General features: G+C 37.8%; 1 protein-coding gene across 3 annotated transcripts in view; it reads left to right on the forward strand.

Moving 5' to 3' along the window:
- Nucleotides 1-27941, forward strand: part of myo1b (myosin IB) — a 67155-nt gene that overhangs the window by 20362 nt on the left and 18852 nt on the right. For all 3 annotated transcript variants that reach the window (XM_008402816.3, XM_008402832.3, XM_008402844.3), the window contains exons 4-13: nucleotides 10373-10467; nucleotides 13634-13738; nucleotides 15350-15396; nucleotides 18053-18116; nucleotides 21457-21555; nucleotides 22486-22589; nucleotides 25757-25904; nucleotides 26531-26649; nucleotides 27471-27557; nucleotides 27626-27691. In XM_008402816.3, the coding sequence (XP_008401038.1) occupies nucleotides 10373-10467; nucleotides 13634-13738; nucleotides 15350-15396; nucleotides 18053-18116; nucleotides 21457-21555; nucleotides 22486-22589; nucleotides 25757-25904; nucleotides 26531-26649; nucleotides 27471-27557; nucleotides 27626-27691 (934 nt within the window). The remainder of the gene's footprint in view (nucleotides 1-10372; nucleotides 10468-13633; nucleotides 13739-15349; nucleotides 15397-18052; nucleotides 18117-21456; nucleotides 21556-22485; nucleotides 22590-25756; nucleotides 25905-26530; nucleotides 26650-27470; nucleotides 27558-27625; nucleotides 27692-27941) is intronic.

The raw sequence follows: 27941 nt of genomic DNA on the forward strand, positions 1-27941 counted from the left end.
GCTGGAGAAAAAATTCTCTAAGAAAATTGTTTTTAAGTAGGTTTTTACAATTTTTAAGTGTTTTTTTCTTTTTTCTTCTTTTCCCTCTTCCCTCTTCTTTAGGCAAGTCCTTTTTTACCTGAAGAATATCCTGATTGCTATCATAAATAATACTGTACAGAGCCAATGGAAAATATATTGTGCATACAGGTGGATATATAACAATATTTTTATTTCACTAACATTTGCACTTGAAAAAACATTACAGGCAGTTTTATAGCACCATACTAAATGTCTAGTTATCTTTTGTCTCATCTTAGACATTGTATTTTGATGCGAGATGTTTAAGATGGTGCTGGCTGCTATTGGAAGAATGGACTTTGGAGTCATTTTCAGCATAACTGCATTGATACTGTTCTGTTACTGTCAATTGTAAAACTCTAAAGATGGATGTCTTGATAAGTGTTATGAATTTCTTTTGGACATATATTCTGCTTTAGATGCAGATTATGGCTGTTTGACCAATAGAAACTGTTGCTTTTGATCTGTGTAGTGCTTGTCGTACAAGACTGACTGAAAAGGGCTTAGAAAAGTTGCACAGAACCTGTATGTAGGTAGAATTGAGTGTAGGCACTTGTTGAAGTGGCATTTTGACTGAAGTGGGCAGATTCAGCCCTCTGCAGCATCTGTGTTGGCGTTGGTAGCTTTAAACTAGAGGGAGAGAGAGATGATGGAAAAGCTTTTGCTCATTTTTCTACCCACCTTTGCAACCCAAGAAGAAAATGCAAAATGTACTTAATTGGCTTGTGCTATCATTTATAATCTAGTGATATTTGTTCATCTGGGTTATACATGTTTATAGCTTCGCCTTACCCACATGCATACAAACACATCCCTGGTTTCCTCTGGCTACGAAGCTGTGGTTGGTGCTAAATCTGACAAAGTAGTTGACTGATATGTTCCTCTGTAAGGTTGTGTACTTGATGTGGTTTTCTGCCTTTTGGCAAAATTGCATGCAACTCGTTCTGGCTAGATTTGTTGGAACAGTTTTAGCAGAAGTAACTTGTGGCCCAATTTGTCGATGCCTTGATTGTCAGTTTGGATCAGGGTCTTGCCAAACTGCATTTATGCGCTTGGTGTGTTGGGGTTGGTGGCTGTTGCAATAAGTGTTATTGGTCTGTGTGCTTTGCTTTGTTTCATTGTGAAAAGACTCCAGTCTTTTATTTATATAAAATATTAATTACGAGTCTTTTATAGAAATGAACAGCTCTACCTTGTGGGTAGGGCTGTTTATCTAAAGACAATGCACGTTTCTCTATTATACACATTTTTGGATCTAATGATTTACTAATTTAATCACAATTAAATCACTCACCATTTGGTAGTTGTAGCTTACACCCTCACAATATTTGTAGTGTAAAATAGAAGGGTTGTGCATTCCTCAAATATTTTCTAGGATGGTGCAGCTAACTCCTAACTTCTTTAACTTGACACTGATTAAACATTGTCGGCCTTATCATTTATTGCTGTTTGGGGCTTTCTTTATATGGTTTTGTCTGCAACTCTCCAAGACCCATTGTAAACCCTCTCTATTCAGAATGAGAACAATAAGTACTGAGCTTTTATCTGAGTTCATAAATTGCACAATCAGAAAATGTGAGGCATACTGAAAGGAACCATTGAGAAGAGGCGCTGTCTAGAATGTTGTTCCACTATGAAACCTCATCTAGCCTATATTTGGTGTTTACTCCATTAATTAAAGAGCACATAACATGAATCTTGCTTGTAGCTCGCTGTCATCTGTACCGCAAGTGTACTTTATTTACATTTTAAGCTGTGTACAAGTTTTGGTGTGTTGGACCAGTACTGGAGCCTGAGGTAGTGCAACCAACAGTAGGGTTAGCATAACGCATAGCAAAATATGTATGAGTAGTGTTGGTATCATTAAAAAAAAAAAAAGGAACTAGGATAGTGTTTTTTAATAACTTGGTGTTTCGAAGTGATGTGTTCTTTTTAGACTGAATTGATGTATTATGTTCATACAAGGTGACAATCATGTCAGAACCCCTCTGTATGCTCCCCGCCCCCTAAAAAATTCTTATTCAGTGTTTACTTTTTTTATAAACAGTTTTAGGAACATGGTACCTCCCACCAAGCTGCCTGACAGAACCAAAATGAGCCTTTCTGTTGTTTCAGAGGATCACATGGAAACCCTCTGGCTGCGTTTAGTTCATGCTTATTGATTCTGTGTTATAGTTGGCTTCAGTGCCTATTGCTATGCAGTGTCCATGAAGAGAAGGATCACATGCAGCCATTCTCTGCTGTGGGCAATTTGCTACATCTACAGTGTAAATGTTTCCACTTCTTTTGTCCTTTAACTTTTATGCAGCAGAATATATCTTTTAAATGTTTCAGCCTCATGATTTTTTTCAGATTTTTAACTAATGCCCCATATTGTCTAAATAATGCATGCCAGTTATGATTAGAACAATAAATGTAGCATTATATAATGATCCATAAAGCTAGTCAGAAGGGCTGAATGTTTTTATCTCCTTTTCATCTAGTTATCTAATTCTTTTTATTTCTCTTTCACACTGTCTATGTAAAGCCTCCCCCACCCCCCTGGAAAACGTCCCAGTTAAACGAATCTATATCTAGGGGTGTGAGAATCCTTGTTAAATGACATTTTAACTAAAACTCCTCTTGAGATGTTAGAATCCTTGTTAAATGGCGTTTTAACAAACTCTGAGGTGTGAGACATTTAACTGAAGTCCTACAAGGGGTGCGGGTTTTAATGTTATCTTTTTTAACCTTTTTTTCTTTAAAAAATAAAAATAAAAAATTCATTGTCTTTGTCACTGTTTATTCACTGTCACATGCTGTTTTTATTTTAATTATGTAAAGCACTTTGAAATGCCTTGCTGCTGAAATGTGCTATACAAATAGAATTGGATTGATTGATAAAGTCACGATTGCTACACAGACAACAAGCTTAAATTTTTGTGAAGCCTTGACCTGCCTACACGGATTTCATTTTTTGAAAGCAGATAACTTGTTTTTAAGAGCCACAGCTACCAGTATTAATAATGGTGAGTAAAAAATAAAATTAAATTTGAGCTTTCTTTCTGCTGCTTCATCTTCCATGTGGAGGAGTGTTGTCTGTGTGTTCTAGTAGGAGTTCCAAATGGTGTGGCGACTTGGCAGAAAATTTTAATTTTTGGTTTTCTGACTAGCTTCAGTAAACTGGCTGGTTCTAGCCATCAACCAATTACTTGGTGCATCTGTTTGAGTAAAAATAGAATGGCCTCATGGATCCATTTCAATTACAAATTCAATTTGTGTGGAGTAAAAAAGCTACAATATAACTTTTTAAATTCTGGAGCCCTAGATCCAGAAATATAACCAAGGAAATTGGCTTTTTTTTTTTTCCTTCCATGGAAAAAAAAATAGATCAAATTAGATCAGCTAATTTGATCTAAAAGGCTCTGATTTAGATAAAATCCTTATAAAAGAGGCTAATGGTGTCCAAGTAATGGCACAACTTGCTTGATGAGGCTCAGAGATCCTGGCGGGGAGCTGTTGGAGGATGTTTTGCTACCTTGCACTGCATGCTTATTTCCTGCTTTTGAGGATCACACAGTTGGCGGTGTCGGTGGATTCCCCCTCCTGTGGAACACTAAATTGGTGTGCGCCAACATAAAATTAAAGCTCTGAACCCCTTCAGTTTGATGGGAGGTCTTAGAAAGCCTCCAGTGAATATTAGATTGATCAGAGATCTCTAGCTGTGCAGCTTTTAATTTAGAGAGGATGAAGTTGTTTGGTGCACCTTGCACATGTTGCTTTCTAATTCCTCTTGAATGTAAAGCTCTCATCTTTCAGCTCATTTGTAATTTTGGCCCCTATAAGGTGATCTTCTTTATGGCAAATCATTTTGCACAGATGGTCAACATCTGTCAAAACCAAGATCCATTTTGTGTGTGGGTGTGCGCATCCATTAGCTTTCCCCCTTCACCTCCCATCCCCTCCTCCGCTACTCCAGTAGGTTGGTCTTTAAGCTGTCTGGTGGCACCAGATTTTGTGTGTCTGTTTCTTGTAACAGCCACCCCCCTCTTCCACCTGGTCATCAGCATCAGGAAGTTGCTTCCTTGGCTGTTCCTTCAAAGCCAGGCGGATTTCCTGAGGGCTCTGGAGAAACCGGGTCATGCTGAGATCAGAGGCCACCGTTTAGCCCCCGAATGTATATGGCCAAAAACAGACGGTATTTGCTAACAAACGATGTGCTTTGAAAATAATGGCTGTGCAACATTTAGAAGTGAGCGGACTGTGTCGGTATGATAAAGTGCTTCTGAGAAAGATATTAGGCTTTTTAATTTTTTTAAGGGCTTGTCATCTTCAAGTAGTTGGGTGGGCATCAGACCAACCCATAGATCACCTCTTTAAAGCCATGATTTGTAGATGCTAATAAAGTGTGCTAAATCTGCCTTTCAGTCACTCCACCCTTCTTAAGATTTGGGTCACAAACGTCTGGCCCATCATCTTCTCCTGTTGCCCCACTTACCAGAGGCTGAAGGGGAAAAGAACTGACTAGACTATTTTCTGCTGCTTACCTCATGCCAGTGTGGCTTTGTGCTCACCCGCTGCCACGTGCAAGTCCAAATTACAGCCTGCAGGCAGATGTGAAGGGGAGGTGCCAAGCAGCATTTACAGTCCAAGGCCTTATCCCTGCCTAACCCCCACCTCCATGTGCGCACACACATGCACACCCTTAGCTATGCACAGTGATCTGGGAGAGCTCTGGGATTTTGGGTACCATACTCACCGCTTCCTCAGTCTTTGATGGGGACCTTGGTGCTTCATCATTTTTGACTTCCATTTATAAGCCAGTTGCTGCTCGGGCTGCCTTTAGGGTCCTAATGATAACGTAGTTCCAGTCTATAAATAACTTTTGCTACTGTGGTTGTCTTCGTGTGTCTATGCCTACAGACGTTTTTGCCTTAAAATTTTTCTCACTTTAAATTAAATGCAGATGTAGGTTTGGCTTGTTTCTTCTGACTCCTATTCATATTGTGATTAGTGATGGCTATTCATAAATCCTTTGATAGTGTGTGTGTTCTAGAGAAAGACCTCCCCCCTCTTTTGACACCACTGGGCCTCATGGGGCAGCCCACCCCCTAAAAACTCCTGTCTGGGGGCGCAATAATTGCATGATGGCTTGCTCATTGTCAGGATCAGGTCAGGCACTAGGAGTGTTTTCACAAAGCAGACATCTGCTGTGCTGTCCTTTTTTGGCAGTGACGTAATGCAAGTCTCGACCACACATAGAGGTGGAACAGGGGTTGGGTTGTGATCAGGAATTGTATGGGCGTGGATTAAATGAGGGTTTAGCTTGAATAAACTGAGAATGCAATTCAGTTGTACAACTGGTAAATGTTGAAATAATGCTTAAAGATGACCAATTTACACCCGTTAACCTTTAAAATTACTTAACGCATGTTTGCATAATCCAGCCAATTTTGTACTTAGTTTTTGTGGTATACCTTTTTCTCTTTTTAATAGTTTACCAATCACCCTACTTATTGTGCTGTACAGTTACTCAATTGCTCTGTTGACCTTTGCTGTAAATTGGCAACCAGCAACATAACCCAGAGGGAAGGTTATAATATTTTAACACAAAATCAAAAATAAATGGAGAAATGTGATCAAATATTTGCAGCATTGGGTTATTAATAAAAAAATGTATTGAGCACATATTTTATTTTTGTAACATTTGGGGAAATTCAGGTGCAATGGCAGCATTGAAACATAGATTCACAGAAAAATAAAATGCATTTCATTCTAAACTTGGTCGGAGTGATGTTGAGCCTTCAATTTTTCATTAGCAGCAACAGAAATTTGAGGTTGGAATCAGACTTGTAAAGTTTTTTTTTTTTTTTTTTTTTACTCGAATGTGGGTTTGTTGGGAAGTAATAATGGCTGCTTAGAAGCTATTTTTAAAAGCCACATATGAATACATATTTAATTTATTTAATGTTGATATTTTGAGAGATTTTAGTTTCATTTTTTTCTGCCCAAATTATCAATTTTGCTGTTCTGCTGTATGAAGTTGCAGAACTTTGATGATCAAATATTTGCTGATTTTTAAGTCTGGCTGTCTGCTTGCACCATCACTGTTTAGCAACAAGTTTGGGAGAGGTTGCAGCTTTTTTTTTCTTTTTCTACATCTTAAGCAGCTGGAGCAACTCTGATATTTTCTTGTGCCTTATGAAAAGTAATTATTTTCCATAGACAGTTTTAATTTTTGAAACTAAGTTATGACAACAAAAGCTTGGTAAAAGTACTGTCTCATGCTGTTTCAGAGAGACTCTTGTATACCTTAAATACTGCAAACAAGGCTTGTACTCTTTAGATTCTCCAAAAAAAAAATGTTTAGCTTCATTTTTAGAAATGAAGATCACACAGCCAAAGAATTCAAAGCAGCTTCAGTGTCATATCAGGCCTTTTGTCATAGTCAACTACTTTTTTGAGGTGTAAATTTTGCTTTTTCACTGTTAAAGTAGATTCAAGGCCACGTCAATGCCGCAATGACTGTTACCTTTGCAAAAATTCAAGAAGATTGTTCCAACAATAGATGTCAAAAACAGACATTTCCTAGTACAGAATGACAGCTACATGCAGCCCTGCAAACATCCTCTATGCCTACTGTTTAATCAGAATAATCTAGTCACCTGGAATGTAAGTCTGTTAATAGTAGAATTGAGTTTTATCTGACTCAAAATAACGTGTGACGGTGCAGAACCCTTAGTTTAATTAGCCAACTTGTGCTCCAACTTGGTATTGAGGTCTGGATTGCATTCATTAGGCTGTTCATCTCTGGCACACTTTCTGGCAATGTTTCCAAGTCCAATCAACCACTTTGCAAATCAAGGTTCATTGTTAGTTCAGCATGTAATTATACACTAGAAGTTCTGGCCTCAGCAGCATAGACTGAACTAAAACGTTTGCCAATGTATTCCAACCTTGCTAATTTGTCTACATTAATCTATTCTATTTTGAGTGTCATGTACATTTGAAATTTGGATTGTTCATGACCCGTTTGCTGTGTTTTTGAGTCTGAGTAGGTTCAGGCTCCAAAATCAGAAGCTTATATTTTTGATGCCTTTTACAACTGCATGGATCAACACAACATGCTATCTGACAATTTTTGAGATTGATCAATAGTGCTGCATGAAAATCCCTTGGTGTTTGTATGTCAGAAATTCCTTCCTGCTTTCATGTCTTGCAGATTTTGTGCTTTATAAATATTTGATTACATTGTTGAGATCTAGGAGATTACAAGTTCTCCAACCCTCAAGGCAAGCAAACAAAAGTGGACACTTGGAATTTTTTTTAAGCATTCCTTCAAAATTACCTCATGCGTTACTGTGATAATTGTTTCTCAACAGATTTTTTTTAATTGTGCGCTGCCCATTTTTAGGACATGAAAAAGTAATTCTGATGTCAAACAATATACTTTTAGGTAAAGGGTCATTGACGTACAAGGATTTCCACCAAGCTAAATTAAAAATGTCAAAAATATTTATATCCATTGCAATTACTAGAATATTTGAAATGTTGTGCATACAGAAATCATATTTTCACATTCAAATTAGACCTTTTCAAGGGTTTTTTATCAATATGATTTGGCTGTGGTCCTAAAAAATGTCATTTGGTCAATCAAATTTTATTTGTATAGCGCATTTCAAAGTGCTTTACATAATTAAAATAAAAACAGAAATAAACGGTGAGAAAGAGAGGGAGATAAAAAAAAAACAAAAAAAAAACTAGTGCGACCGTGATTTATCTAAAAATATGGCATTTTCCATGATGTACTAAACATTTGTTTTTATAAGTTTCTATTTATTTAAGGTGTTTAGAAACACATTTTTAAAATGTATTTTTATTTTTCTGGCAATTATGACAGTTTTCCCCTCAAAAAACCTGTGAAATTCCATTTATAATTGATTTGACCGCTATTTTTCTTCACCATTTTATCAAAATGTGTTAAAATAATAAATACCAGTCACTTAAGGACACTGTATTAGTGGTTAATATTTATGCTCCAGACACTAGATATTCCATTTTGAATTCGATAAATGTACATTTTTAATCGGTCGCACCAAATGATTTATGGTCGCACCAAATGATTTATAAATGTATACCAACAAAAATCTGAATTTTTTGTTGGTCCCTCCACATGATATTTTGCAAAATGACATTTTCGGACAAAGTTTGTTTAAATGTTATAATGAAATTATAACTAAAAATGCTTTGACAATTTGTACAGGATGAAGAAAAGTCTTTGAAATTTATGCCAAACAGGAAATAAAATATATTTGAACAGATTTAATGTAATTTTAAAGACATTTTTGCAACAGTAATTGAGTTTGGACAGTCGCACCGCATGACATTTTGACCCTTCAAAGACCCCAAAAATGGCCAAAAAGAACAGCTTTTGAAAGGTTAAAGAAGGTGTTAATGGGGGAGATATATTACATATTTATGGTTTCTTTTTATGAGTTTAAACCTCTTTTTAAATGTAAAAAGTAGAGCCGGACAAAAAAAATGGGCGTCACGTCTTTGAGCCTAAAGCTTTTTTGCGCTGTGATTATGCCCCGGGATCCTGTCAATTAAAACTACAAACTGAATCTGTAACTGAGGGCATTCCTATCACAGACTACACCACACCAGGAAGCGGTTTGACTTTGTGCCAAAAATGTGGATGCAACCCTTCTTGTAATACAGAAACTGGACACCCATAAAAGGTGACAGCTAATGCCCTGTATTCCCATAAAACTCCACCCAAACATAGATCTGAATTTTGCCTTCTCCAGATCTACAAAACATGTTGCTAGGACAATCGAGGTCAATGTCTCATCTTTATTTTGTTTGCAGACATTCTAGATTGGTTTAATCTTCTAGAGAACACCTCAGATGTTCCCCTGAGTAGTTTTGCACTGGAGTGAGAGTCTGTATTAGAGTTGGCTTCAAATGAGATTGTGGTTCTCAACATGAACATAACATTCTTCTTATGGGTTTCTGCTTCCAGTAAGTGGTGTCTTTAATATGTGATGGTAGAATGGTGTATGAGATTAATAGACCATTGCTTTGTCTGTTGTGGTGACAGACCTTTGTTGGAACATATAAGGACCACTAAATGGAAAGAATCACATTTCAACACTCACCTGTTCAATATAGAATATGACTTAAAAGATCAAGATTCTGGATGCAAGGGGCTTAAATGAGCTTTGTGTTTTGCATAAGGCAATTTGAAGGAGGTGATGTGAGGAATGTAATGGTCCTAAGGAGCTGAGGTGGCTGAATGATGTTGCTAAAGCATGGACAAATGTTTCTCTTTTAGAGTAACAGCTGATGCGTCTTGACGTTCTGAGAAGTATAGCCAACATGTTTGGGGAAAAAGTGACTCTTACAATTTATCAGGATTTTTATAAAAATGCAACTTGTTTCATGATGCAAGACGTTTGAAACTGAAAGTGCCAAAGATTTGTTTTGTCCCTTGAGTTAATGTTTAGTGTGGGGGCCATGTATCTCAGATGGTGGTGTGGAGGATTTTAAAATTCAAATTGGGATCTACCGTGCAATGCAATCTGAAATTCTAGGTCATGTAGCGGTTCACATTATTCACACCCTCCTCTTCATTTCTCATAAGGTATTGTCCACATGAAGGGAACAAATGAAATGATGTTGTTGTATTCAGTGGGAGTGTTACTGTTTTAATGAGTCCCTCTTTCCCATTGTATAAGTGTCCTGGAATGTGCAACAATAAGCTTCGTTGTATTAAATCCCCCCCCTGCATCATTTTACTTATCCATCAAGGTTTGTTTCCACTGTCATTTAGTAATTACATTATGCAAACATCTGCTTGGGTATGAACAAAGAAAGGAGGGTGGGAGGGGTAACGGGCATAAGTGTGGACAAACTCTAGTAAAAAGCGTACAGTTTTACTCTTATGATGAATGAGGCCTTGTCAAAACTTCTTGCATTGCCCATCCCTAAATGATCCTTGTTCAAATAGCTGACTTGTTGTACTTTGGTAGTCATGTTTCAGAACAGCAGCAGGAAATGGACAACTGTGCTTCCAAATCCCAAATATGAACCAGGCAGTGTCGCTAAATAAAGCTGCAAACCGCTCCAGTGTAGCGGATGCCCTGCAGATGCAACCTAATTTCCGATGAACCCACATGCTTTTGATTAGAGCAGACGCCGTGTGGCTTGGTGCAAAAGCCTTCCATTACTCTGAACTTATTTTTATAGTGCTGCTTCTAAATTGGCAAATTTACTGTTTAGCTTAAAAGTTAAAATATGGAGATTTACAGATTTTTCTCTTATCTTCCAGCTATGCTTTGGCAGATGAGGCCTACCGCTCACTGAGGGACCAGGACAAGGATCAGTGTATTCTCATCACTGGGGAGAGTGGAGCTGGGAAAACTGGTGAGAACTTCATTTTTTTTGTATACCCCTATTTTTTTATGTAAAGGTAAATGCTTAAATGCTCTTTAAGCAGAACATTGGTGATTCTCATCAAGAAAAATGGAAACAACTTACTTGGATTAAGGAGAAAAATAGACTGTTGCTCTAAATGAACCATTTCAGTAGGACCTGGAGAAGAACAACATCTAGGTTTCTTGAGGTCTGAATTGACCTGACTTGATCCCTACAGAGAATCTATGGTGTTCTCAAGATGATGAGAAACTCCAGAAACAAGCTGTAGGTCTCCAATAAAAGAAGTTGGGCTTTTTTAGCACATCGCTTTAGTCACAGATGGATTGCCTCTATGACGTGCTGCATTGATGCAGTATCTGAAGGAATCCCCATACAAATACTGTATTTAGGTCTTATAAGTTACAGGGGCATAGCTTTTAGTGATTTAAATTTTTTTTCATTAATATATATATATATATATATATATATATAATAATCTAGCGTTGGTCAGTTGTAAATTTTAACATACATGACTCAAGTTTTTATCCTACTAAAATAAATGTCTGATATTCTCATTTTAAATGCACCTCTATAGGAAAAGCTAATGAAACTAAGAAATAAAAAAAACATAAAATCTTATTTTCAAAGACCTTCTTAATGGAATTATTTCCATCTGCAGTGCAAGAAACCATCGGTGAGGAGTCGGTTTAACTGAATTTCTGTAAATTACAGAGAGCAGACTGTAGACAAAAAATTGTTATATCTCTGGCTTTTACAGGCAAAGCTGGAAGGAACCGGTTATTGCTAGCTGTTTCATAAGTGTGCCCACCTACTTATTAACACCCACAGCATTTCCACAGCAACCTGTACGTCTGGACACAAATTTGATCCAACTGCTCTGAAATGACAATGCAGTCTGTGCTTAAGATTGAGCTGAAACAGAAATCGGATTTGTGCTGCTCTCTGAGTGTAGCTTTAGGCTCCAGCATCCATCATCACTATGCTTTTTAGACTCGGTAGGTATGCTCATACCAGGAAGCTGCTGGGAAAAATTGTTGCCTTATTGTTGCTGATAACGGTAGCGCATCTGTTTTGAACATTTGATAGACCGCTCTTCCTCTCTTATCTGTGCTTGGGGTGTGGGAGGAGAAGCGCCTAATCATAAATGGTATCTTTACAAAAGTTTTTTGTGCTGTGGTTGCTTTCTAAAGAATATAATCTGTACTTCTTTGTTCTGAGTGTAGTCAAAATACTTTTCTGGAATACTGAAACATGTGGGTTGTTTTTATATAAAGTCCCATAGCAGATTTGAATGAGATAGTTTTGTTTTGATGTCATCATGTTTGCACATGAAACATGATGATGATTCTGACTTTAAAGAGAGTGCATGTGGAATAAAAAAGGAGGAGAAGACCAGCATGCTCTGTACAAAGTTGTCAAGCTACTTGGGTTTATACAAAGACCCAACATTAAGATTACACTAACATCTATACTCTGACAGAAAACCTACACCATAAATGGAGCCTCTTCAGATAAAAGCTTTTAACTTCAGATCATTTGTATTTCTTTTTTGCGCGCAAAGCTTCTTTTTGTTGCACTTTCATAAAAGAATGGCATTTCCCGGTTGCTGAGTTTTGCCGCCTTGCAGGTAATTGTAATATCCAGTAGGCCGGACACAGATGGGGGGGGGGGAAATGCAGATGGAATCCACTCAATGCAGTTTGCAGTTATTTTGCCCCGCTGGTAAAGATGGCGCAAAAAGCAAATAAATCAATCTTCTGTTGCAGTAACCAACTTTCACCGAAAAAGCCAAACCTTTACTTTTAGTACATATGAACATCAAAGAAAAGAAAATCACTTCAATAGTTTCTAAGTTGGTTGAAACATTTTAAAAACCTTTTTTCTACAGTGTTTCTGAAATTCTCTGAGATTATGCTACTACACAAGATGCATTCGAGAGGCTTTTGCACATGTTTACATATTTACCAGATAAATATGGTGCTTGGATTTTACAACAAAAACCTCCCTGCTGCTCAGGGAGCATAAGGTATCTATATTTGTTGCGACAAAAATATTTACACTACAAATAAATCATTACAATATTTTTGAAGTGCAATGATGCAACAATTGCAGAAGCCTAAATGAAGGCAGAATAAAGTCCAGTTTGATCGCTCATGTTTTTATTTATTTTTTCCCCAAAAAACCTTCCTTTAAAGTCTCCTTCTCATGTTTATTAAACTCTGCTCCAAGGAGTCATTGCTGCTGTCAAGTCTCAGATAAATTTGGATTTCCGTCATCTCTGCTGCCCTGGGGCTTTAAAGTAATAAGGCCATTAAAAGCTTCAGAATCGATATGGGCTGTTTTCATTCATATCTGTAAGGTTCCATTTCTCCCCCTTAACTTTCTTTTATATAGTTTATGTAAAATCAAGCAGCTGTGACCAACATTATGAGCTCCATTTTTATTTTTTTTTTATAGAAACGCATTAAAGCCTTATTTTATGCAAGAAAAGCTCAGTTTATTTCGTAGCCATGAAAGTACATACTATTTATAAGAAACTTCTTTGTTGCAAGGTCTCTCAACTCTTGCATTATATTTTTATCCGTCTCAATCTTAAATAAGTGAGCCTTTAGCTTTTACCATCAACAGCTCAGAGCACAGAACTCTTTTTGGCAGGTCACACATCAGTTTTGGGTCACTGACAATCTCACTAGTAGCTCAGAAATGATACTTGTGCCAACTCTCCAATCATGAGACATGTTTCCTACTGAGCCTCTGCTGCAGACAGAAAGTTAATTTTTGGAGAGTCCCTCCGTTGGAACGCCTATTCCCAAACCAATTTCAATCATTGGGAACACTGGATGAACAATGATCATCGCACCCAGATAGGTTTTCTAGGGGTTTTCTTTGCTTCCCAATGAAGTATGTCCCATAATTTCATCACAAAATCATCAAACCACTGAGTCCAACTCGACAAAGGGAGCTTCTTAAATGGGGTCTCCGCCTTTAACTCTCATGGGTGCCGAGGGGTGATGTAATGGGAATTAAAAAAAAAAAAATTTATGGAGAACACTGCAATCAGCCGGCGCAGTGCACTTGCTCTTCTGTCATGTCTGAGAGGCTTTGACCTAATGCTTCTAATGTGTGTGTGTGTGTGTGCATGTGTGTGTTTCAGAGGCCAGTAAGCTGGTGATGTCATATGTGGCGGCAGTGTGTGGGAAGGGCCAGGAGGTGAACAAGGTCAAGGAACAGCTGCTGCAGTCCAATCCTGTGCTGGAGGGTGAGTGACGGTGGCTCGAGCTGCGTCCCAGTTTGGAGGCTCGGCTCTCTGATGTTTGCATATTGATGAAATTAACAATCTACTCCAGTTTGATGGAAAGCATCCACAATTTAGTGAAGAAATTTATATTTAATTCTGAAAAGTTGCTGTAGAATTTAAACTCCTTGATCCTAGTTGAATACTTAGGCTAGGTTTAAACGTGCAAGAACACTGTACATCATAAAACCATTTCTGCTGTTAAATATGGCAGTGGCAGCATCATGTTGGAGGGATCAGCATTTTCATGTATTGGAATTACACATTTTGAAGTCCAGAAATGAAATGAATTAAAACTCCGAACAGTTTTGAAAAGCAAGGAACACACCTTTCAGGTTAGATGTTTAAAGCTTGAGGGATTGTTTTATGACCCAACTCTGCTTCAAATCTGAGTACTGTTCAATCCATTTTGGGGGAAAAAAAATGAAAGTGTATGACACAATGACAAACCTTCAAGGAGATGCATCAATCATAAGAAGTCCCGCTATGTACATTAAGGTTTGTGGTAGCAACCTGATGGAAAATGAGGGAGCTCAACGTGTGCAAACCTTTGCCGTTTTCATACGTTGACTTTTGTGCGCGGGTGGTTAAGAAAAAGTGATTCATAGCCTCTACACTGTCTTTTGTGCATCCCAGTGCTGGCAGAGAATTGGCTTTTTTTTCTCTTTTTTTAATTGGGGGCAGTGGACAGGAAGTGCCCATGAAAAATGAAGCTGTAAGGTTGACTTGCAGTGGAAAACCCTGCACATCTGCAAGAGTTTAGCTCCTGCCGATCTAATTGCCCCAACACAGACTCACAAAAGAGGAAAAAGGAAGGAACTGTTTATGCAGCCAAACACAGCGGATTTATCATGCTTGCTCTCTGTGATGCTCTGCTTCACTTTCGTTATTGCTTTCATTCTTTGTTACCCTCCATTTTTCACTCCTTGCTCTGATTTCTCTTCAGCCCTTTATCTCAGCATCTCTTATTCTGTGTGTTCCTCGCCCTCTGGCTGTCGCTGTTCCAGACAAACAACCCACACATTCACACTATTCGAATACTTAAACACACATTATTCAGCTGCTATCAGCAATTAAGCTGTTATGCTAATAGCGCTCTGCTATGTTGTACATTTAATAGCATTTAAATGTGGATATGAAATAAAGGAAATGAAAACTGCAGAGAAACGGTCCTTTTTGAAAATGTCCACTGAACATTCTAGGTTTGTATTGTGCTCCTTGGAGAGCATCTTGTTTTTGTTTATTTGCAAGCAAGGCCACATATGGAACTACTTTCACTCGAATGTGGCGTGACATAAAGGTTTAGTCCCTCCTAAGCCTGGAAAGCGCTGGTGCTTTGCTTAATCCTCACAGAATTATGGGCCATCATCAGTGCAAATGGCTTTGACATTCAGGTCTGTTATGATTGACAGGTGACCAGAGAAGGACAATGCCAAGGATCAATAATAATAAAGGCTTAAAAATATGGAACAGGACTTGGCTTAGCTGCTCTTGCAGCTTTGCAGCTTTCAGACCAATTTTAGTCAAATGTTTTTATTTATAATTTTAACTTTTTGGGTTTTTTTCTCTCTGCAGCATTTGGAAATGCAAAAACTGTACGGAATGACAACTCTTCAAGATTTGTAAGTATCAACTTTTATTGTTTTGTAAAAGGAACAAATTTGTGTAAAATATGCTCACTTTGACTTCTAACTCTACATGCACCTCAATAAGTTGGAATCTCATTAAAGTTAATTTTAGGAAGTAAAGTTAAAAGGGATGCAGAATAGTTCAACATGACTTATGACATTCAAGTTATGTCTCTTTAATAAAATGGAAACTTGTTCCTAAATTCTTCAAAAGTTTTTGCTTTGAGTCTTTAACCACATTTTATTTTCCTCCCCCCATCCCCCATCCATTCAACTTTCCATTGATGTGCATTGGACAAAGCTACTGCCACCTTCTTTAGGAAAGACCTTTTGCAGTTTATGGCACAGTTTCATTATGGGTTCTTAATTTCTTGGAATATTTTATTTAGCTTGGCTGTTCGTGTGCGTTCCCTTGGTGTGTTCTGAAAGTCGGGCCATTTATGTCGATCACGTTCATGATTCAGAGCGGCTCCTCCTCCTGCATGAGTCCTCAGACAATCTTTAAATGCAGATCTCCTTCAGATTGCAATTAAAACTAAGACACAACTTTATATCTTAAGATTGTTTTCTTGTAAATATGGTTTAAAAGCCACCCACAAAGTGCTACTCCAAACTCTGAAATGAACTGTGCCAGATCCTGACTCCAGAAAACAGAAGAAATAAAACTGTTGAGCTGAATTTCCTCTGGCTTCATAGTTGATCCATCCTTTATAGCCATTTACCTTTGTCCTTCGTTTGATTTGTCACTGTTCATACACATTCCCCTTAGGGATGCACGTTGGGGAGCAGTCGGGATTTAAACCACAAACTGGTAGTTTAGGTGAAGACTTGTCTATCATCACACTGTCCTTGTACCTGTTTTTTTTTTTTTTTTTCCTTTTTTTTTCTCCACCATGTAATTGGGATACATTTATTGCTTTGCACAGTAACACTGGCCCACACACAGCACTGTTTGTGCACTGAGTGTATTACATTTTTTACTTGAAACATTGTCTTGGTATTGGACTTCAGGGTGTCGAACAGCATTGTTGCAAAAATGCCATTTAACTGTGTGTGGGATTCTTTTAGCCTTGTAAGGTGCAGGATTAAATTAAAAGTAGAAAAAAATATATTTAAAAAATGTTTATCATCCATCTCCCCATCTTCCAACCTTGTGCAGATTAGTCCCTTTATTAATCGGGTTGTTCGTCCGTTCAATGTTTACAATCGTCCATCAATTAATTCAGCCAATCCTTTTCTCCGTCCAGCGCTGTCAATCTGTCTGTCCAAATGATGTCTAGTCAACCATTTCTACATTTGTCTAACAATCCATATATTCCATTTACACACATTTCCCTCCATCAGCCATCAATTTCCTTTCTTCCAACTTTCTGTTGCTCCATTTCTGCATCCCTCCAAGCACCCACTGTCTATCAAATCATCTGTTTGTTGATCTTTGTTCTGTCCATCAAATCCTTTCATTTCTCCATCCCTCCAACAATAAATTTGTTTCTGAAAGCTTGGCAGCTGGAGATAAAGCTGCCATAAATTTAGAATGAACTCTTGTATTTGTGCTCTAAAAATCCTGGCCAAAAAATTTGACATTTGTATGCAATTCATCTTTATTTATTGAAATTGATTTCAGTTCTTTGTACTTATTTTACCAGTTGCTCAAAATGAGCAAGTTGAGCAATAACGAGGTTCTATTTTTTCACATAAATCACATCCTAGGGATAATGCAACAATGTCTTATTTGGTCCTTCTATAAATAGACCCAAATCCAGACTACACATTTCCAGGTAATTGCATTATGACAGACATGGGTGTGTTGAGTATTTTTCCACACAAGACATTCCTGCACTATCTGCCTCAGATTTGTTACAGAGGTGAACAACAGTTTTACTTTCCTACAAAATATCCCATCAGTTTGGCTTCTGTTCATGTTAATATTTTTAGCATAACTTGTTTATTTAGCATAAAATCGCAACCTCTTATCTTAACTTTTAGCACTTCCAGTAATTTTGCCTCCTCCCTTCCTGCCACACAGATGAAGTTAGAAACTGGTTATTCCAGCAAGCACCAGCTTGCTGCTCAACATGCCATTCACACGTTCTGCCCCACTTTTACTTTCAATGGTGTTTGCAATTATTTACCATATGTTGTTGCCTCCTAACAAAAGTAAACAGGCATGCTGTTGTGGTCACCTCAATGGATTATACGTCTGATCCTGTTATATTTAGCAGACCTTTGCTCGAGCATAGACTTTAGGCCTCCTCACTAGTCACCGCTTCATCAGAAGTCCATCGTTTTATTATGAATGAATCCCTCACTTCATTTTGCTGAGTGCAGAGGGCTTATTGAGTTTGGTTGAGCCTGTTTTCCAGCCGTGCCTGGTTTCATCTGGCAACCGAGCTGCTATTAATACATCAGAAGAGCAAAAAAAAAAAAAAAATCCCATACAAGACTTTCTAGTCTAACCCCCAACATTAAGGGAGAATAACTTCAAAATAGCTTGAGTTAACCATCCACTTGAAAGAGAATACAGTTGAACCAAAAAAAATTCTTAATGTGAGCTTATCAGAACTCATTTTAAGCATTTTCAAAGAAAAGAGGAATATGAACGTCTGTGTAAATAAGAGCTTGCATCTAACTGTTCCACTCTGACCCTCAGGGAAAATACATGGACATAGAGTTTGACTTCAAAGGAGATCCGCTGGGTGGAGTCATCAGCAACTGTGAGTACAAATGGAGAAAACTGATTTAAATCAAAGTAGAGGTTAATGGAAAATATTTTGAGAATTTACTCAATCTTTATTGCCTTGTGACAGTAATCATATTTCCATTTTTATTTTACTAGATTTTGTGAAGGAGCAACATAAGTATACAATTGTGAAATTGGAGGACAGAGATGTATTTAATATTCTGAAAATCAGTTTTATTAAGTTATACTCTTGAATGAATCCCTCATTTAAAAACCATTTCCTTCAGCCTCACAATTCTGCGCTTTGCATTAGTCTGACGATGTATTTTATACATTCGGTTGTGGAATTGATGTGACAGAATGTGTAAATGTTTTAGGGATGTGAATACTTCTTCAGATTTGTAATTGATGTGCTGGTATAGCCATGGAAACATTCATATTTTGATGGTCTGAAATATCTTGTATAGCCTTCACTCTGTGTCTTGCAGTGACATCATATATAAATCATTTCCAAATGTTACCTTTTCGGATGGTGGAAGTCAGACCAAACAAAAGGGAGCATGAAACCCATTCCTGACATTCTCCCCGACAGCTTATCCTTGCCTGTTTTGATTTGATCTTGCTTCTGTTTCTGTGACCTCTGGCAGGGGAAGCCAGCACAGACAAAACATTGTGAACAAAGACGGAAACTAATGGCAGACACACAAGTGTGCTTCTGTCTCCCTGCCTGCCTGAGTCGGTTTAACGCTGGCAATAGTCTGTGGAGAAGAGCCATAGTCATGTGACTCGCTTAGACTTGGCTGGATGGACGGCTTGACAGATGGGGTGTGAAAGCAGATGCAAGACTAGCTGGATTGCTTTTGTTTTTTAATTTAGTTCTCTATAAATCTTGGCCAATTTTTCCCTCAAATTACTTTCTTTTTTTTTTAAATGCTGTTTTAATTTTGTTACATGTTGGTGCCCCTTCTTGAAAGTGTGAAGGGGTGCGTGTGCGCCCACCTACCCCCCGGTTGAAAAGGGGTGCAGGTTTTAATGCTTTTATCTTTTTTTAATCTTTCTCTTTTTTACTGTTTATTCAATGTTACATGACTTTCTGTTTTTAATTATGTAAAGCACTTTGAAATGCCTTGCTGCTGACATGTGCTATATAAATAAAATTTGATTGATTGATTGAAATACAGGGTTTTGTTCACACATTATGTTGACTTGTAAACATGTTAAATCACCAGTGGGAGCATGCTGTGAACTGGGCATGTAATAAATCTAGTTTATAGTGGTGTGCAACAGAAAATGTGGAACTCTGGCCTTAAAATGCAATTGCAACATGACCAGATTTTTGCACTCTGCAGGTGTAACTCACTTTAGGACCCTGAGAATAACTAATAGTTTTTGTTCTTTCCTACCCTGTGCTTTTCCGTAATGGTGCCAAAAGCCCTCAGCTGAATGTTAAGATCAAGAAAAATGAGCTGAACTATAAGAAGGGGCTTTTTGCTAGTCTTCTATCTCACTTTCTTCCTGCGTCTTTGATCACAGCTCCACATTGCTGCTGCAGACCTCAGTCATGGGTGTTCTATTATTGATGTGCTCACTCCTAAGTGCCACTTATGTGATTCATGACCTGTGGGTGTCGCAGAATTGCATTTTAGCCTGATCCTCAGCTGACCCCGACATCCCTAGCTCACTGCGGAAAGACCCGGTAATTCGCTCTTTGCAGAAAATCTGTGGATCAACTGCAAACTACTTCTATCCTTTCTGCACCCATCCACCCACCGGTGTGTTGAGTTTATTCTAAACATTGAAAGTATGGAACTTTTTTTTTCTCTCCCTTCATGGATGAGAGTTTTTTTGCCATTTGGTTACAATAGCAAAAAGTGTGAAAAACTTCTAGCTTTCCTAAAATAAAGCGCTTCTTGAAAAGAAATTCTGTCTAAAAAGTCTTCTGCACAGTTGGACTTGAAGTGAAGAGGCTGTGGAGCAGTCTGCAGTATCTTTGAGCTCTGCAGGCAGTCCTTAGTTGAATCCCTGTTAGCCTGATGCAGTAAGTAGATGAAAGTGCTTGTTTAATCAGGTTCTGTTGCTCTTGGTCAACGGCTCAGCAGAAAGGGCTGACGTGTGAAATATTTCAGTGACTTCTTCCTACCCATTGGATCCTAAATGACGAAAAATGACAAGCGTCGCCTCTCAAAAATATTTCTGTCTTAAGGTTTATGCTAGTTTGATGAATAAACACAAGCCAAAATGCATCTTTATTGAGTTTGTGATGTAGCAACTCAAAGTGGTGTGGAGCTGACATGAAAGGAAAACAATGCAGATTTCTTGCGAAACCGTTATTGAAGGATCAGTCATGAAAATTTAAGTAACGATACCGTTTTGTCTTTCTAATTTGGCCATGAAATTAAAAACAAATGCTGCAGTTTTTTACTAATTGGACTACTGGAATATGCATTTATATTAAACCTCACTTATTCTAAGCAGATGGGAATACAGAAGAAAGCCATCAGAAACCCAACTAGCTTGCACTTTGCAACAAATCTGAAAGGTCCTGTAGCATGTAGCTCAAATTTTATAATTTAACCTACATGCAGCAGATTTGGGTATAGAAATAAGTCCACATCCCTTAGAACTCATCATTCCACTTGGACCAGCTTCTCTATCCCTGCTGAAGAAGAGTTGAAAGGGAAGATGGAGTCAAATACAGATCCATCCTGAGGAGAAAAAAGCTGGGCTGCAGACTTGAGACTAAGATGGAGGTTCACCTCCAAACAGCACAGCAACCCTAGGAGTACAACCAGAGCAACAAGTGAATAATTTAAGACTGAATCATGTTCGAATGGTACGATCAAAGTCCTAGCCTGAAACTAATTGAGAATCTGTGGCTTTATTCCAATCTGATGCAGCTTGAGCCATTAACGGAACGCTTTTTAAAAAAAAAAAATTTCCCCCCATTTCACTCTGAAAAACTTTTGGAGACAAACATTATAACTTACAGATGTAATTGCAGTGGAAGATGACTCTACAAAGCATTGCCTCAAGGGGCTGAAAACGAATGCATTCCAAACTTTCCAGATTTTTATGAGGGCAATATTTAAAGTCGGTGTATCATTTCCTACACCCGACTATTAAAAAAATAAATAAAAAAATGCCAGTAAAATGCATTGAAGTTTGTGGTTGTAACAAAACAAAGTTGAGGGGTATGAATACTTTTCTAAGGCATTTCAAATATGATTTGACAAGGACCACCTTTTGAGATTTGTATAAAACCAGGTATTACATTGGAACAGGTAGCCACATGGTCACTAAGAGTTGCAGTAAAAAAAAACTCCTGTAAAGGCGACTTGTGGTGTGTGTCATAGTTTCCTTTTGTTTTCTTATAGATCTGCTGGAGAAGTCACGAGTGGTGAAGCAGCCTAGAGGAGAGAGGAACTTCCACATCTTCTATCAGCTCCTGTCTGGAGCTTCAGACGACACGCTGAGTAGGTTTTCTGAAAGGTTGTTGAAGCCAAATAAAAGCCATGCAAGTATTGATGTGAATGTTATGACTGGAAATTAAATTGAAATGGCACTGTAAAATACTGGGAACAAAACCCAAACTACAATCTGTATCATGCTAAAGTAGCATAATGCAGACTAATTAAATAATGTAGCAAATGTTTTATGAAAGAAGTTACAGCTTTAAACTGTACATGACTTGCAAGAATTAATGAAGCAAACATCAGAACAGCATCTGCTGGAAAACCCAGACTGACAATTGTTTTGTCCTTTGCCTCACATTGATGTGATGTTGGGTGGTGAACATAATTGGACATTTTGCTGTAACAATTGTCCAGTTGCTTCTGTGAAAACCTTGTGTTAAAAAAACATCCTCCAGCAGGTCTGCAGCTGCAGGAACACATGGCTTACACATTAACGACCTGATCTTCCTGCCTAACAAACACTGCGCTGAACAAAGCCAGGCAATGAAACCTGTTCCCTCTTGTTTGCCTTTCTCTGCTCTGAAGGCATTGTTTTATGTCCTGAACAATATAATGGTCATCGACCCCTAGAGTACTCTCATCAGAGGGGCTGGGTTTTGCTGTAGTTAATGCAGCCACTAATGAAACCCGACACGTGCGCCCACAAGAGGAATAGATTTATTTGTTCCTACATGGGGTGGGCTTTTAAGTTTGCAATTCAAGCCCAGAGAACAGTGGTCACAGCAATAACTCATTTGTGGAAGCATCGTGCAAAAGTTCTTTTGAATGACTATTGTGTGTTTTTTTTTTTGTTGTGGTGTTTGCCATGGCAATGCCTCTTGGCTATGAATCTCCAGGTGTGCATTGTAAATTCAATGGAATTAAGGCTTTGATTGTTAAACATACTGAGAGAAAATGCAGATTAAAGATCAACCGCATTGTTTGTCACAGAAAAGCTCAAGCTGGAGCGAGACTTCAGCAAGTACAACTACCTGAGCCTGGACTCTGCCACGGTCAGTGGGCTGGATGATGCAGCCAACTTCAGGACAGTCAGAGTAAGTTGCACAAACACAAACCTCCACATGTCGGATTAGAATGAAAAGGTCTTTTATTAAATCTATGCTAGATGAATTTACTATACGCTGAAAGATTTTTAGGGGTTAATTTCTGTTCATTGAGGCTTATGAAAACCCCAAATTGAATTTATTTGGAAAAGATTGTAACACTCAAAAGGACTTTTGATACAATTGTGGACATATTAATTGGTTTAAGTACATATTCATTCAGTATTTGCTTGGTGTTCCTTTTGCATTAGTTAATGCATCAGTGTGGTGTGGCATGGAGAGGATTAATCTGTTTCTGAGATGAGAATGCTAGGATGCTTTAATGGTGACTTTCAGTTCAGCTGCATTGTAGGCTTTGTGACCCAGCTTTCTTCTTAAATCAGCCCACAGATTCTTTTGGTCAGGTGAGTCCACTGGCCAGTTAAGTACAGTACCATAGTTATTAAAGGTAATGATACTTTTGGCACCACTTCCATACAGCTGATGGAAGGAGAAAGTGCTCTAAAACCTCCTGATAGACTTGCACTGGCTTCAGACTTAAGAAACCATAGAGAAACGGGAGCAGATGGCCTGGCTCCCTAAAGGTTTGCAAACATTGGAATTTAACACTAAACCTCAAGCAACTTGGACTCTGTGCTTTACCACTTTGAAAGTTGTAGCTCTGGTTATGTCCAGCTACAGTTCAGTCCTTGAGTATCTTCCCCCAACTTTGAACCATCTTTACTTCACAATTTTCCTCAATCTTCAGTTTTCTGTGTAATCTGCTCCTGTTTTTACTACATTTTGTCCTTCCACTAAGCTTTTAATTAATATACTTGAGCACCCAGCTTTTTTTTTTTTTTTTTTAAGCAATGCCATACCCCTCTTTATGGAAATAAGTCTTTCCCATGGTGTGAAAGTAATACTTTTTTGTTCCAATCTTTTTTTTAACTGATACTTCCAGGAATATATTTATGTAAAAACCATTTGCATTACTGTTTGAAAATGCAAATGTTTGGGTGTACACAGAAAATGATGCAAATTCACACTCCAGTTTGCAGTCTCAAACCGGTAAAAATGCTTGAATTGTTTCTTGTGCCATATGTATTGTCTTATTGAATGTTAAAGCCATATGTTTTATTTTTGTTGGACATTCTGTTATTCAATGAGTTGTTGAAATTCTTTAATTACTCAGCACAATTTAAAATGACTACATATGTTTTGTAACTTGTAAAATGACCTCTGCTTTAAAAATGGACAGCTTGAGTTAAAACAAACACTAGCACACTCTAATCGCAAGCAACTTCACGCTTTGCTGACTTTGAGTATCGACTTACCTTTTATCTGCGTCATGCTGCGTTAAATATGATTCATGTACAAAGGGCAGAGATTGGTCAGCTCTTATCTCCTGGACAGGACAAACAAAATGCATCAAAGTCACTGCTCACTGGCAAAACGTTCACCTCTATCTCACTCCCATTTATTTCCATAAACATTCCACTTGATTTCTCCCTTGAATTTTTACTACAACATAAAAAATTTTATGATTTTGCATTTAACATTAAGGGGGAAAAAAACTACATTTATCCTGGGTGTGTTTGTTCTGTGATGTTTCTTCCATTCCTCATTGACGGAACGAGACATGGGGTTATTGTCTATCTACTGCAGTGGTCCAGTAGACAAGGTCCAGTTCTAGCAGGCTTTTTTTAAATTACTGCACAAGACTCGTCAGTCTGAATTGTAATGGTCAGCTGTCCTCGTTTCCCCACTTTTCACATCCTGCTTCCCATTAACTTAAAGCATTCCCGGCGCAGCTGCACCTCACCAGCCGGAAACACAAAGGGACATTCCCTCCAAACAATCGCCCCCGCCACTTTATATCCTCCTTTTGAGTCAGAGCAGACTTGGGCAATCATTTGTGAAGTATTTAGTGTAATATTTGATGGTGTTTAGATTTCTGACTTGCTGGATCTTTTTTTTTTTTTCTTTCAAACCGAAGTAGCTTTTCGTCAGTTGTTGGATTAAAACAGTTTAGACATGATGAAAATAAAATTTTGGAAGATCTAAAACCTGTTGTAGTAAATGTTTAGTGTTATGATCACACCTCAGTAGTGGACTTCACAAGCTTTATTGCATGGTTCCAGTTTGGTACCTTGCCTGTTCTGCTGCACCAATCAGGCATCCGTGTGCTGAGACGAGCTTCAGTTTTCTTTTGAGGTGTGATCTTCCTTTTCTAATTTTGGCCACTTCCAGTTATCTAATTCAGGAGCTGTTATGTCCATCAATCAATCAGGTTTTTATTTGTATACAACATTACAGCAACAAGGCAGTTCAAAGTGCTTTACATCATAAAAATGCAAAGTCATCAACGATTAAAACATTACATTTTGCAAGTGCTGTCATTAAGCATTGATGTTGGTTAGTGTTTCATTTATTATGGTTCAAAAGCAACTCTAAGCAGGTGGGTTTTAGTCTAGATTTAAAGGAACTACACGGCGTTCCAGTTACGGTAACTGCTGAATTAAAAATTTTTAAAAAAAAATCTAAAAATTGACCATAAAACTGGGGGAGAGAGACTGTTCCATTCTAATGCATTTAATGAACAGGAAAAAGTTCATTGATGGATTGATTTATTTTTGACTATTGTATTACTGATTTAAAGCCTTTTCCAATGAACTATGCAGGACCAGTCATTTCCTGAATAGTCAAATACCACAATATCATTTTCTATTACAAATGGAAAACAATTTTTCTGCTGACATGGCATATTGAATGTCAGCTTGTTAGATTTTGATATACAGTAATAAACACTTAAACTTTGTAGCTTTCATGCGTTTACTGGATAATGTTGCGTCTTTGTTTCTCTCATCCATTTGAGTGACAAAAGTATCGGCTGTTAAATTTGCCTAGCTATCTCACGGCATCGCCACCTAAAGTCACCCGTTTAGACAACATCCTGCTTTTAAAACATTGCCGTCAGAGACTGGTAACAAAACGTGGGAAAAAAATGAATAAAAAATCCAAACTTCTAAATTTTATTTTGAAGGGCGAAGTAAAAGTGCAAGACATTTAAGCCATATTTGCAGGAACACGTAGAGGAGGCGCAATGTAGAGATGGACCAGATCATTGCCTATCCCTGACTTAACCTTATTTTTATTTATTTTTTCTTCATCCACAGAATGCCATGCAGATTGTTGGCTTTATGGAAGATGAAATGGAGTCTGTGCTGGAGCTTGTAGCTGCTGTTCTAAAGCTTGGCAACATTGAATTCAAGCCAGAATCGCGTTGCAATGGCATGGATGAGAGTCGCATCAAAGACAAAAATGGTAAGTTTAATCTCGTCCTTCATTTGTTTATTTATTTTTGTCTTTTTTTGTTTTAAATCAAATTAATCATGTTTCTAGAGTGTACCATAGCAGTTAGAGCTAGAATTACCTGTATTTGCTTGTAGCCTTGCTGCAAAATGTCTTCAATTTCTGTGTTGTAAACAATATTCCTAGTTTTTGACCTAGAAATGACATTTTCTAAAGCTACTGCCCATTTTTTGGCTGCTTTAATGTCCCCAGTTATTCTGCTAACAAATGTTTTATGATTTCTGTCACAATACCTGCATGTTATCATTCAAACAGCTGTTTTCTTAAGGCAAATATTTAATTTACATATTTTCCACATGGCGTCATGGTTTGTTGCTGCTGTTCATTGGCAGTTTGTCAAGTCTTGAGAGCACTCCAAACTAGACAGCATATCATATAAACTGACTTCCTGTAGTCCTTTGTTTCTGTCACTATTGTTCATATTAAGTATACTTACCCTTCTGATTTGTTGCACCGTCTTTCCCCCTCTAGTATTATTTTATATTTCAGGATGTCCGAAATCCTTTCTATAGCATGTAAAGCTTCTCATCGTTGAGGTAATAAACTTGGAAAAATGTATTTTTTTTTTTTATTTGTAGATTTGAAGGAGATGTGTGAGCTGTTAGGAACCGAGCAGTCTGTACTGGAGAGGGCCTTCAGCTACCGAACAGTTGAGGCCAAGATGGAAAAAGTTTCCACCACTCTGAATGTTGCTCAGGTCAGAGTTTTTCTTAACTTAATTTTAAACCAGTTAAAACGATTATTTCTGTTTTTTTTTGTTCTCTCATTCCTTCACAGTCCGCAGAAAAATAAAGGGTCATTTCTTCCCCTTGACTTGCTTTCCCGTTGGCTGCCAACGCCGATCCATGTCAATGCCACATGAAAACCTTTACATAATAAATAAGCGCTGTTCCTTCTGGAAATGAAAATCTAGGTCATGTTTCAGAGGTTAGGCTTTTGTCACATTACATGGGGACTGCTGGCATAGACATTTCAATTCAAGATGTGGAACAGATAAATAATTAACCAATAAGTCTGGAACATTAAAATAAAAAATAAAAAGTTGTATCCTTCAAAAAAATGTTTGTGTATAGGTTTGTATTAAATAGCACAAAATTTGGTCAGGTGGTATTGAGTACATTTTAATTTTTATTCATTTTCTTTTTGATATGACTTTATAAACTAAGCAATCTGTATTCTATCCTTCCTACATGTTCTTGTTTTGCATTTTGCAAAGGTTTTTGCAAGATGCAAAAACTTTTGCAGTGTCAAAAGACGCAATCTGTGTCTTTTGACACAATCGGTGTCAAAAGACACATTCTGTGTCAAGACAACGATTGTCTTTTGACACAATCGGTGTCAAGACAACGATTGTGTCTTTTGACACAATCGGTGTCAAAAGACACAGATTGGGTCTTTTGAAAAAGAGTATTATAAACATAGGCATATAACATGCATAAAAGTTGATGTTTAAAATGAGAAAACTGCAAATTATTTGAGCAATATTCAATTTTCCATCTATTACAATCTTTTTCACAGGCCTACTATGCCAGAGATGCTCTGGCCAAAAATCTCTACAGCCGTCTGTTTAGCTGGTTGGTGACCAGAATTAATGAAAGCATAAAAGTAAGTAAAATGTCTCTTAAAAGAAGTTAAAGTTCCTGTGCTATGCTGACGTTGTGGTGTCCTTTCAGGCACAAGGTAAAACTCGTCACAAGGTGATGGGTGTACTGGACATCTACGGCTTTGAAATATTTGAGGTAAGACGTGTGCCAGATCAAACCAACTGATTATTTCTTAAGCCCAGAACGACAGAATCGGACCACCTAAAAACAGAAAAGAGTTTTAGCCTCTAGCTGTTTGCCTGTTTTGCTACCTGTGTGGAGCTTATCTGCAACAACTGAGAGCAGATAAAACTGCACTTGGATTAGTTCAACTTTGTTGCTCCCTTGGGTGAAATTATTTTTGTGGTAAATACACTGTTCAGTGCACTTGCAGGGGAAATTCTCA

This window comes from Poecilia reticulata, chromosome 2, assembly GCF_904066995.2.
Source record: "Poecilia reticulata chromosome 2, P_reticulata-male-v2, whole genome shotgun sequence".
Lineage (NCBI taxonomy): Eukaryota > Metazoa > Chordata > Actinopteri > Cyprinodontiformes > Poeciliidae > Poecilia > Poecilia reticulata.